The 13816-nt window shown below is 40.0% G+C and overlaps 1 protein-coding gene across 1 annotated transcript in view; it reads left to right on the top strand.

Annotated features, from left to right (window-relative positions):
* The window catches only part of LOC307167722 (NACHT, LRR and PYD domains-containing protein 1 homolog), a 32068-nt gene extending 21431 nt beyond the window's left edge, over positions 1-10637 (top strand). Inside the window, exons 3-5 of the mRNA XM_079886998.1 lie at positions 2640-2695; positions 2771-3350; positions 8525-10637. Of these exons, the coding sequence (XP_079743124.1) occupies positions 2640-2695; positions 2771-3350; positions 8525-9722 (1834 nt within the window). The 3' untranslated portion in view covers positions 9723-10637. The remainder of the gene's footprint in view (positions 1-2639; positions 2696-2770; positions 3351-8524) is intronic.
* The last annotated feature ends 3179 nt before the right edge of the window (positions 10638-13816 follow it).

The raw sequence follows: 13816 nt of genomic DNA, 5'->3' as shown, positions 1-13816 counted from the left end.
GTCTGAGGAAAATCGCATATTACTGAAAGAACGAGCAGAGAGAGAGAGGCCCGGTCGCGCGCGCGTCTTCAAACTGTCTTGCTCTCTCTCACTCCCTCGCGCTTATTAATCTAAATCAATTGAGAATTGACACAATGGTAAAAGATCGGAAGAACGAAGTTTCACGTGGAGCATTCGGATATTTTTTTCCTGAATTAGGCTACCGCTGGGTGTGAATTGTGCAAAAAAAACTTTTTACCTTGCCTTCTTCTCTGAAAAGCGTTCCGCCCATTCAGCTGACATAAAAACACTTTCAATAAACTAAACAAAACCTATCCAATGATGAAATGTTTTCTGTGTTGACAAATCTTGTGCGATATCCTAACTGCCGGGATAATCACACAACGCGCACAAGTCTGCTAATGATACGTAAGATTCGCGAACTAATGACTCCTTTGAACCGATTCATTTTAATGAATAGTTAAAACAACTGATCTGTCCAACACTGAATCGGTTCGGTGTATAACAAAATCGGTAACACTTTACAATAAGGTTCCATTTATTAAACTCATTAACTATTAATAAACTGCACTTCTACAGCATTTATTAATCTTTATTAATGTTAATTTCACCATTTAGTAGCCTACATTATTTAAATGAAAAGTTGTATTTGTTAACTTAGTGTGAAGTAACATAATAAAAATACAGGGTTAGGGTTAACTAAGATTAACAAAGATTAATAAATACAGTAACAAATGTATTGCTCGTGGTTCATGTTAGTAGCCTAATACATTCACTAATGTAAACAAACCAAACCATATTTAACACCTCTTAAAATGAGAATTTTGTTTGTTACCTCATTAAATTTAGGGTCATTCCTATTTTATTTGTGTACATTTTAATCATTAACATTAAAAACACTCTTTTTACGACAAAAATAACAGTAAAGGGTAAAAAAAAAACTGAATTCCCAAAAATTAAAACGGAAAAAACGGAATTTGCAAAAATTAAAACGGAAAAAACGGAATTTGGGAAAAAATAAAACGGAATTTGGGAAAAAATAAAACGGATTTTATAGGGCCCTAATATTGGTTCCTCTGGTTCAGTTTTGTCTGTTTATTATATTGTGTTTTTAAGTGGTTTGTTTAGTTTTTTTGTGATATCTGGCAACCCTTCAGTGGAGCTTTATGAAGAGAGGGAAGAGAGAAGAAAAGATGAGAAGAGGGAAGATGAGATAATAAGAAAAGAGAACAGAAGAAGAGAGGAGAAAAACACAATATTCTGTTGCTTTCTCAACATTTAGTGATTTAGTCTCAGATACAGGATATGGCAACCACAGGTGGTGTTCTTTACCATGGCAACCGCTTGAGCGTCTTCGTTGAATGCGTCGTATGACCCTTCGCTAAGCCATGCCCGAAAACCGCCACCGGCCAATCGTGGATTATCAACCGTAACTAGGCGCAGGAGTTCTGGCAAGCTTTCGAGCGATGGAAACATGCCGAAGCGTTGTGTGTATGGATTGTGCAAATCTGATACCCGGTATCCTAAAAGTTTGGAAGGGGTGGTGGATTTTGTTCCCTTCCCGAAACCTAAAACCCAAGGGGAGAAATGCCGGGCGTCATCTTCATTTATATAGCGCTTTTAACAATGTAGATTGTTCCAAAGCAGCTTTACATTGATAATAGGAAATTAAAATTAAAGTGTTTTGGCTTTATATAGCAGCTCTAGAATAAAGTTATTGTCCAGCTCGTGGATCAAGCAGTGTGATTAAAGGCAAGACGGAGGCTCACTGACATAACTTACGTTAATTAAAAATATATTTCAGCATTTTGTTAATTGACGGCCCAACTAGTAACGTTACCCCAATCCGATCGCGACCCTCCCGGTGTTAGTTCTAGTAAAAGTTATAGGTAGTTAGTAAAAGGAGGGAACATCAGGGGGCTTGCCGGAGATCTCCAAGGAAAAGGTTGGTATGCAAACTTAATCATTTCATAACACTTATGTGACCCACAACGTGTGAGCAGTAACGTTAGCCTGGCGCACTAAAAATATAAGCGGGAGAACATTGCAAAGTGGTCAGGCTAATGTCTTGTGTTTATTCCACAATACTTATGGATATAAGCTGTTTGATTTATAGATATTAGAATATTTTCAAATTTCACTTACCCTGCTGTGCATGCACAAAGCTGTTCCTCAGTTTGTATGGTCAGCGTACGAGGCGGCTGCTTGCGCTGGGACCTAACGTTATAGGCTTTAGCTTCAATTTTGATGAAATTATTCTCAAATCGTTTGCATATTATGTCTTGGATATATCCCTCAAATGCATACTGCATTCCCTTTTGTCTTGCTCTCTTTTTTTCACCTGATTTTCACCTGTTCGCCAAAAATGACTAATTATCTCCTTGGGAATGTCTGAAACCGTTGCACACTGTAATAGACGTGCCAGGCGCGAAAGCTTGACAGTAATTAAGGAGGGCGGGGCTTAGCGAAGGGTCAATTATACATTATTTTATATTTGTTAAAATATTGATATACTGTAGAAATTCATTTGTCCCTCGATGCAAGCCAATGTCAACTCTCTCTCTCTCTCTCTCTGTGTGTGTGTGTGTGTGTGTGTGTGTGTGTGTGTGTGTGTGTGTGTGTGTGTGTGTTTTTTCTAGTGTGGATCACGGTTCAGAAGTTAAAGAGTTCATGATGACATCAAGACTACACAGATGTAAGTCCTCAAACACAGTTTTAGTGTGTGTTGTTGTAAATGTTGCTGTTATAATGTGTGTGTTCTTGTGTTCAGATGCCGTTGATCTCACACTGGATCCAAACACAGCACACACTGATCTCGTTCTGTCTGAGGAGAACAGAAAGGTGACATGGGTGTCTGAGAGTCAGTCGTATCCTGATCATCCAGAGAGATTTGATAAGTGTTGTCAGGTTCTGTGTGGAGAGAGTCTGACTGGACGCTGTTACTGGGAGGCTGAATGGAGTGGAGATTATACTCAAATATCAGTGTCATATAAAGGAATCCAGAGGAAAAGAGAGAGTTATGACTGTGTGTTTGGATGTAATGAGAAGTCCTGGAGTCTGATCTGCTATAATCACACACTCTCTGTCTGGCACAATAGTAACTGCACTGCTGTTTCTGCTGGTTCTGGATCCTGTAAGAGAGTAGGAGTGTTTGTGGACGTGTCGGCCGGCACTCTGTCCTTCTACAGCGTCTCTGACACACACACACTCACACACTTACACACATTCACACACACATTCACTGAACCCCTCTATGCTGGATTTGGGGTTTATCATTTTAACTCCTCAGTGTCTCTGTGTCACATTAAACAGCGTCCAGAGAGAAACAACAGTGATACACACACAACCGGGTGAGTGAAATATACTGTGTCTTAGTGAAGGATTTTTCCAGATTGAATAATAGTTCAATCCTCTGTTCTTCATACATCACTAAACACCAGAGATGCACCATATTGGGTTTTTGCTGATACTCCATATGCTGATATTTTACAGCATGTTGTGGCCAATAAATACATATTTTCCTTTGTTTTGAAAACAACACAGAGTCCCTCCTGTGCAGAGACTATAAACAAATTACTCTTCATATTAGATTTACTGGTATTTCTCAAAAGCTCCTGATCACACACGATCTCTAAACTGTAATTTGCTATTTTCTGTAATTTTCTAGCTGTAGTGTGATCTTCTTTTCTATTAATATTCCTGCAGACGAGGAATAAGACAGAAATAATCAAATTCACTCAGTATTACTTGATCTATTCCAGCCCTTCCTCAATTACAATCAAGCACAGTTAACTGTAGACAGTTGTGTTGTAAGCAGTAAAACAGTCCAGTTCTTTATAGTCAAACTCATTTATTATGTTTGATAATGAACATTTCTGTCCACCTCAGACTGCTGATGGTCTGATATCTTTCCACCTCTGTGAAAATATCCACACTGATTTATAGAAGACTTGACACATTATTCAGCTTTAGCTTATTGATGGAGAATTTAGAGTTCATGTTGGCTAGTTAAACATAACTTGACAATTGTGTGCGAATTAAACTCTCATTATAGTATATATTTGTTTGTTATATTTGATTGTTTGTTATTAGTGAGTGACATCACAGGTGTCAGTCGCAGCATTATACACTCACCTAAAGGATTATTAGGAACACCATACTAATACTGTGTTTGACCCCCTTTCGCCTTCAGAACTGCCTTAATTCTACGTGGCATTGATTCAACAAGGTGCTGAAAGCATTCTTTACAAATGTTGGCCCATATTGATAGGATAGCATCTTGCAGTTGATGGAGATTTGTGGGATGCACATCCAGGGCACGAAGCTCCCGTTCCACCACATCCCAAAGATGCTTTATTGGGTTGAGATCTGGTGACTGTGGGGGCCATTTTAGTACAGTGAACTCATTGTCATGTTCAAGAAACCAATTTGAAATGATTCGAGCTTTGTGACATGGTGCATTATCCTGCTGGAAGTAGCCATCAGAGGATGGGTACATGGTGGTCATAAAGGGATGGACATGGTCAGAAACAATGCTCAGGTAGGCCGTGGCATTTAAACGATGCCCAAATGGCACTAAGGGGCCTAAAGTGTGCCAAGAAAACATCCCCCACACCATTACACCACCACCACCAGCCTGCACAGTGGTAACAAGGCATGATGGATCCATGTTCTCATTCTGTTTACGCCAAATTCTGCCTCTACCATCTGAATGTCTCAACAGAAATCGAGACTCATCAGACCAGGCAACATTTTTCCAGTCTTCAACTGTCCAATTTTGGTGAGCTTGTGCAAATTGTAGCCTCTTTTTCCTATTTATAGTGGAGATGAGGTACCCGGTGGGGTCTTCTGCTGTTGTAGCCCATCCGCCTCAAGGTTGTGCGTGTTGTGGCTTCACAAATGCTTTGCTGCATACCTCGGTTGTAATGAGTGGTTATTTCAGTCAAAGTTGCTCTTCTATCAGCTTGAATCAGTCGGCCCATTCTCCTCTGACCTCTAGCATCAACAAGGCATTTTCGCCCACAGGACTGCCGCATACTGGATGTTTTTCCGTTTTCACACCATTCTTTGTAAACCCTAGAAATGGTTGTGCGTGAAAATCCCAGTAACTGAGCAGATTGTGAAATACTCAGACCGGCCCGTCTGGCACCAACAACCATGCCACGCTCAAAATTGCTTAAATCCTTTCTTTCCCATTCTGACATTCAGTTTGGAGTTCAGGAGATTGTGTTGACCAGGACCACACCCCTAAATGCATTGAAGCAACTGCCATGTGATTGGTTGATTAGATAATTGCATTAATGAGAAATTGAACAGATGTTCCTAATAATCCTTTAGGTGAGTGTATACTAGCTTTATATTTTCTCTCTGTGAAACTGCTTGTCAAAAATAGTTTTTTTTATAGTAAACTGTTTGTATGTTGTTGGTTTTGAATTGTTGGTAATGCTTTACAATAAGGTCCCATTAGTTAAAGGGGGGGTGAAATGCTCATTTTCACTCAATCTCCTGTTAATCTTGAGTACCTATAGAGTAGTATTGCATCCTTCATATCTCCAAAACGTCTTTAGTTTTATTATATTTGGGTGATTCTTCAATTGGGGGCTATTTTGCCATCTTACATTTTGATGAATGAAATTTGGTTGAATTTTGTTAGAATTATGTCAAGACAATGTTTACATGCTTTGATGTAAAGATATAATAATGGCCGCGACTGAGCTTAAATATAATTTGAGTATTTTATATCTATTTGCCAACTGGCACTGCAAAACGTCATTCCCATCACAACATCAAAAAGTCTCATAATGCAAAGAATGTATCAAGGAGATCATTTAAACTCATTTATCTTGCAAACATTATTAACCTTCAACAATACTTATAAAAAACCAAAATGTTTCCATTCAGCGAATTACATATATTTTCTTGTTCTTACCATCAAAATGTGTTTTTCTGTGTTCATCAAAGCACACTTTTGTTTAATTTCTGGAAAATTAATTTTAGATGTTTTTTCTTTGAATAGGTGGATGAGTATTTCATTAGGCTTTTCATTTAGTACCTCAAGATTGAACATAAAACAGTTTTAAAGGTATATTTCTTGTAAATTAAGCAACGTGGCGGTAATGACATACTGTTCTGGTAATGACATAGTGTTTTGGTAATGACATAAATGAAAAGTGCACTGATACATAAAGCAAATTTAAAGGCTTAAATAATGACTTCTGGTGAGTGTTGTTGCAAGAAATGGACAGATTTGAGGAGATATATATAAATATGACAACCATTAACTTGAACATGTTTATTTCAATCATGAAGAAACCATACAATATTTTCTAGAGAATCAATTGTCACAATGGGATAAAACAGCATAAAAATATCCTTCATAAACATTTCATAACTATGACTATTACCATTAGGTGAAATACTATATGTTTGGGTTAAAAACTCATAAAAGTTGCATTGGGTTAAAACTAACAATGCATAATAAAATGTGTTTGCTTTCAAACATGTATTTGAACATTCAAAATGTGAATTAGAGATGATAAAGGGAGATGGATGGGATGTGGAGAGAAAGATATACTGGGCCCTAGTTTAAATGACAGGCATAGTGTAGTCACTCAATGAGCAAAGTGTCAAAGAGCAATGCCATTGTGTGTCATGTGGGAGTATTGTGGTAACCCAATGTTTTTGCTTAGGATCTTGCTCATGGTATTAAAATAAGCTAATTTAATTTCATAAAGAATTGTCCTTGTTGTAAAATTAGGTTTTATTTAGAATTTAGACTTTGCACATGTCATTACCACCATCACTTGTCATTACCATCACAACAAGTTTTGTGTTGGTAATGACGTGTTGCGGTAATGACATTTTTTATTTTTTTTCAGGAAAAATGATGCTAGGTCATGGATTTGCTAACATCACTCAGCAGCTAGTACAAAAAGAACTTTAAATACACATAAATCATGTAAATATATATATACATTTATCAAAATACTGCTGCTACAGCATTTATGGTAATGACGCTGAATAAGTCTACTCCATGATCAGAAGGAATTCATGATTAAATTACTTACTTTTTCAGACATCAAATATCACTGTTCTTTCATGGCTGACATGTGCTCCTCTGCTAGTCTTCATTTCCATGGTTACAGCATAAACAAGTCTTACCCTCAAAAATATCCTTGTTGTAATCGTAGACTGTCGTGGTAATGACAGTATTGTTGTGGACAATACTAAATTGTTAAAAATATTCACAAATTCCACAGATATGAACCCGAATTATGCATCAAGTGCCTTTTTAAGTTACTTTTTAAACATATATTGTGATTTTTTTTATGAACTGATAACATTTTATCACATTTTCAGAGCAGATAAGTTTTAAAGTCTGGGTTGGGGACAAGGCCTTAGTAGCCAAATGTTAGTGATGAAAACATTTTTAAAAATGGAAATCATACTGATTTTAGTGTATAACATTTTTTGGTGGTTCAATAAATATTATTTGAAATAACTAAACTATTTATTTTATAATATAGTATTTTTAACATGAATGTATAACCTGGGGACATAAAAGTTCCCCTAATTGAAGAATCACCCATTTATAAAAGAAAGATAGGCTGTACCGAGTCTTTCCGGAAAAAAACGAGCGGCTGGGGGCGGGCCGTGTGGGCGGGGTGCTATAGCTGTGCTAACTGAGCTAACAACAACACAGAGAGACATTAGAAGCAGTTTCTTACTCACCGCATGCGACAGCGAACCTTTATCATTGTGACTGCTCGATCCTTAAGCATTAGACGATCTGCAAATCCGTCGATCTGGGCTTTGTTTATAAAACAATCATCGTCGAAATGCAGGGAACAAAGAGTCTTGCACAACCTCCGTTGATGCTTCAAAAAAACAAACTCCATCCACTGTTCCCTTAACGCTGGGTTCTTTGGGAATCTGTGCAGGGTTGTCTTGCCCTGGCAACCAAAAACCCACTTCTTTGGTGACATTGACTTCCCTAAAAGCCGAGCATAGCGCTTTGAGGTAACGTACTGCTTTCGCTCTCTTCTCTCTCTGGTCTACGAGTGCGCACGTGGCTGCGGAGAAGTGCCCTTAGGACCCATATAAGGAAATTCCGCTCTATCTTACGTAAGACAGAGCCATACTCGAAAAAAACTTTCCGAAACTTGTGACAAACCGGAAGGAGTATTTTTGGAACAAAAATACTCCTTCAAACGTACAACTTAACTTTTGAAACTTTGTCCATGTTTAGTATGGGAATCACACTCTTTAACAGTGTAAAAAACTCAGTATGCATGAAACAGCAATTCACCCCCCCTTTAACATTAGTTAATGCATTAACTGTATTTGTTAACGTTAGTTAGTCAACTGTTCATTGCTAGTTCATGTTAGTTCAGGTCCATTAAATAATATTGACAGATACAACTTTTGATTTTAATAATGTATTAATAAACATTGAAATTAACATTAACTGAGATTAATAAAACCAGCTGACTCTTTGCTTCTGCCTTCTTCTTGTTCTTCACAGGTTCTCTCAGCCCAAACCTACTGGGCTCGATATTCACCCGCTGCTGAACTGTCAGTCTTGTGTCCATATAGCTGATGATTCTGATCAGTGGCTTCAGATTGAGCCGTCGGCCTGTACAGATGAAGGAGGGTCAAAGTTCAGGGTCAGCACTGACCCAGGCCGTTACGAGTGTGTCAGGACCAGAATGCGATGGGTCTGTGACTGTGTCGTCACCCTTCAGTACCGTACCGTAGACGGACTCTTCCTCAACGCAGAGCTGAAGAGGCTGCAGTGCAGCCGGATCGGTCCAGTGATTGACGTGACGGTGATCTCAGGGAAACTGGAGGAAGTTCATCTGCCCCATTACGTCTGTTTAGGAGAGTCTGACCCCTCTCTCAAAGATGCTGTGAAATTCCTCACCGTAAAAGACGAGGGAATAACCACAGAACCTGTGCAGTTGACCCGATTTCATGCTAAGATTGTCCAACCATCCTTCTCTATTATAACTTTAATTATAAGATTGATATATGGATGGGAAGAACACTGCGATCTTCTTCTCTACATGTGTTCTAAAGATCCTCCCATTCTACATCTCTACTTTTTTCCATTTGATCCCTGTGAAAGAAAAAAAGTTGAGGAAACTGAAAAATCATTTTCATCATGCATCATCAGGCATCCCAGACCTGGCAGGCCATTTCGGATGAACACGCCACACATTCTTGATGTTCCTGGTGCCTCCACTATCAGTCCTGAAGAAGGGATCACACTCACAAGAGAAACTCCCCCAAACTTCTTCAAGGTCAACACAAGTCTGGAGAATGATCTTCAAATGACTCTTATCAGAGAAGAGGATCAGAAGACTGTCTGGACTACAACGATTAAGAAAAATGAACTGAAAAAGAGAGACGAGCCGTGTCTGAATAGTGATCAGATTCATCCTAAGAGAGACGAGCCGTGTCTGAATAGTGAGGCAGATAAAGCAAGATATTTTAATAAGCATTGGTCAGATCTCATTCAGGGGGTTACAAATGTCCAGATCATTGCAGATAAACTGCGTCAGCAAGAACTAATTCATGAGGAACAATATTCAGAAATCACACAGTGTTTAACCAGTCAGGAGAGCATGAGAAAGATCTGTGACATTGTTCGCAAACACAGAGATCCTGTGAAAGCTGAATTCATCTCAGTTCTTCAGAAAGAGAAGCTTTACCCCTTTTGAACATGGATGTCAGGGTCCTGCCCTTTGTCTCTGTTCAATGTTTCCTTGTTTGTGTTGTGTCTGATCACATGGCTTTGTCTTTGTTCAATGTTTCCTTGTTTGTGTTGTGTCTGATCACATGGCTTTGTCTTTGTTTGTGTTTGCCATGTGCTCCTCTTGTCCCGCCTCCTTGTTTCCTGTTACCACGCCCCCTTGTTTAGTCTTTGTCTAGTCCTCGTTGGCCTGCGCATTAACAGATAGATCCTAATTTTATAATCCTATCTTATCTGTTTGGTATGACAGTTTCAGTTAGGACCTCATTTAGGACAAAAGCCATTACAAAATGACATTTCTTAAGTGCATAATCTTATCTTAACTACGGATAGGAAAATGGTATTACAGAAGCATCCTAACTCCACAAAAAAATCCTAAAAACTGTCTTAACTTTAGGACAACCCCGTGGGTGTCCTAACCTCAAAATTATTTGAAAGCCAACCATAAAAATCACATAATAATAGCCCTGTCTGAGAATGACGTCACATTTGTTAATGATATATATACGAGCGTATGGGACGCTCAAAGGGTTCGTTAAGCACTAGTAGAAATGGTGGTGGGAGTTTCCGGTTAGAGAAACTGGAGCAAGAGAGAGAGTGTCCCAGCAGAAGGGGTTTATTTTGATTATTTCAGCATGTATGAAGTATTACAGGCATTTGCCCATAGGTATATGTGTGGTCTACAATGAACAGAGAAAACAAAATACAATATAAGTTTGCTAGTATAAACAGTATTACCGATAGCATAAAGAATAGTCACTATACAAAACAGAAGTAATAGTAAATCAGGTTATCATTACTCTGGTAAAGTGTATTCAGTTATTTAGAATCTAAATATATAGCATAAATGATTTGCTTACATATCTGAATTATACTGCAGAACATAAACCACTGAACAGTATCAAACTAGTTTCAATATGACTTTACATGAATTTAGATAGTATGCAATTCACACAGAAATATAATTATAGTTGAACTAGTACATTGTGCAGATGACAGTAACTGAATATACAGAATATTAAAGTTCGAACAGCATAGAATGTAAATCAGATAACTTACTTCTTAATCAATCACTCACGGGAACAACAAACATGCAAAAGTCCGCTTTGTGTAAGAAAGCAAGTCAATCTCTCCACCTATGTATATGGACTGCCCTCTGTTACTAGTTCAGACATGCCCCGACTTGCCGTGCAAGCACCAACAAAGTAACTTACATAAAGATACCTCCAGGGGGCATTGTTGGGCTTTCGTACACAGCCGCCCCCAAATGTTGCTCGCAACATTTGCACCTGGTAGAAAGCCCTTTCTAGGTGGCAGGATTGGTGTTGTCATCATCAATGAGTTTGGGAAGTGGAATTAACCGAGCTACAGGTCTAACATAAGTCCGATCTTGAACCTGCACTGCAACTGTCCTTATACGTCCATCAAGTCCAGGGAAGGTACGGGTCACCTTGCCCACTGGCCAGAGGGCTCGTGGAAGTTGTGGGTCAATGATGAGTACTACTTGGTCAACCCTGAGCTTGTCAGTATCCTTTTTCCATTTTTGTCTTTCCTGGAGACTTGGCAGGTAGTGATTAATAAATCTAGCCCAGAATTGGTCCGCAAGTATTTGGCTATGCCTCCATCTCCTGGTTCCCAAAAGATTGCTGGAGTCATACATTACTTGTGGGAGAGAGGAGTCATGGCGACCCATGAGCAGGATGCTGGGTGTGATTGGGTCTGGGTCTGCGATATCCGATGATACGTAGCCTAATGGCTTGGCATTCATGATTCCCTCCACCTCAATCAGAACAGTGCGGAGGACTGTTTCAGGGACTGTCTGTTCCTTTAGAATGACTTTCAAGGCTTGTTTCACTGATTTTACTTCTCTCTCCCAAATACCACCAAAATGTGGAGCACTGGGAGGATTAAATCTGCAAGAGATTTTCTGTTCGGCTAATTGCTCCTTTAATCGAGGTGCCATAGCTTCATAGGCCTCTTTAATCTCTCTGTTCCCTCCAACAAAGTTGGTGCCATTATCAGAGAAGAGCTCGAAAGGCTTGCCTCTTCTAGCTATAAATCTCCGTAGAGACATCAAGAAGGCATCAGTGTCGAGACTCTCAAGTAGATCCAGATGGAGGCATCGGGTGGTCATACATTTGAAGACTATTCCCCATCTCTTTTCAGTTCGTCGTCCTATTTTTACTATGAATGGACCAAAACAGTCCATTCCAGTGGAATAGAAGGGGGGCTTATAAAGCCTAAGACGAGCTGGTGGGAGATCTGCCATCATAGGGATGCTAGGTTGGGCACGCCACTTTTGACATTCCATACAGCTGAGTTGATGTTTCTTGATGGCTGCTCTGCCTCTCAAAATCCAATAGTGACGTCTCAGCTCTGCAAGGACTCTTTCTGGCCCAGGATGAAGGAGATTGACATCATATTCCTTAATAAGGAGTTTAGTTATTTGATGACTAGGATCAAGAACTATGGGATGCAGGGCATTCATATCTATATGTTCAGCATGACGCAGTCTCCCTCCAACCCTAATCAGCAAAGCATCTGTATCATACTCAGGAGACAGAGACACTAGCCGGCTATTGAATGGTAAGGATCGGTTTGATGATAGAGCCTTAACCTCCTCTGGAAATGAGTCTCTTTGGGCTTGTTGGAGAAGGAGCCTTTCTGCAGTAACATAATGTTCAGCTACGTCTGCTGGCAATGTGGAAGATTGAGCCGCCCCATGTAGGCACGCCACTGTGGCCTTTACCAAGTCTTTCCAGGTGTTATACGGCTTTGCGTCTGGGAGTTGTACATCAGGACTAGTGCATAGGTGCAGACAGAGTGCTGACTTCTTTAATTCAGTATCTGATTCAGGGTCAGCAACTAGCATGGTTGGCCAGGATGTTTCTGGTTGATACAAGAAGTCAGGTCCCTTAGCCCAACGGTATGATTGTGTCAACTCCTTTAAGGACTTTCCACGGGTAATGTCGTCTGCTGGGTTATTGCCAGAATCCACATACCTCCAGGAATTAACATCTGTGAGGGACTGAATTGCAGCAACACGAGTTCCTACAAAGACTTTATACCTGCAGGAGTCAGCTAGCAGCCAGCGAAGGACAGTGGTGGAATCTGACCAGAGAATGACTTGCCTGATGTTTACTGTGAGTTCTGTTTGGAGGACTTTAGCTACTTGTGCTCCAGTAAGTGCTGCACTTAGTTCAAGTCGTGGCATTGACATTTGTTTCCGGGGGGCTACACGTGAACGGGCTAGTACAAATGAAATGTGTACATGACCATCTTTGTCTTCTGTGCGCATATATGATACTGAGCCGTATGCTCTCTCCGAAGCATCACAGAAGATGTGTAGGTCTCTGGTGAATGTTTCATCATGCACTTGAAATGGAGTGTAGCATCTGGGAATCTCTTGTTCCTCCAAATCAGGTAGTTCCTGTACCCAGGTTTGCCATCTGTTTCGTAGACTGTCAGACTCAATGAGGTCATCCCATCCCACATGAATTTTCCACAGATCCTGAATGAGTACCTTGGCTTGGGTGGTGAATGGAATCAGGTACCCGAGAGGGTCATACTGCGATGCCAATACCTTGTAAATATTTCTCAAGGTTGGTTTGAGACTTTCCACTTGGCGGGGCTTGTATCCTAAGGAATCACTGTGACAATTCCATCGCAATCCAAGTGTGCCCTCTAAGAGATCTGGACTCTTTTGGGATAACCATAGCTCACTGCTTTGTGACCTTGCTTCTGATGGAAGGTGTTCAATGACTTCTGGTTTGTTGCTGGCCCATTGGCGGAGATCAAACCCTCCAGTAAGCAGCAATTGCCGTAGGCCATCTACAAGAGCTCTAGCCTTTTCCGTTGATTCCATACTTTGAAGACAATTGTCTACATAGAATGACTGGGTAACTGATTCTACGAGAATGGGATCAGTTTCGCTGTTGTCATGGGCTATTTGTTGCAGTGCATATATGGCACAACAAGGACTGCACGTTGTGCCAAAAGGCAGGACTTGCCACTCATATATTTTTGGCTGCTCACTCCTTTGCATGTTTCTCCAGAGGAAGC

Source organism: Squalius cephalus, assembly GCF_949319135.1.
Source record: "Squalius cephalus genome assembly, chromosome: 1".
Lineage (NCBI taxonomy): Eukaryota > Metazoa > Chordata > Actinopteri > Cypriniformes > Leuciscidae > Squalius > Squalius cephalus.
Note: the sequence above shows the minus strand (reverse complement) of the source record. Positions and strands in the feature narration are given on the sequence as shown.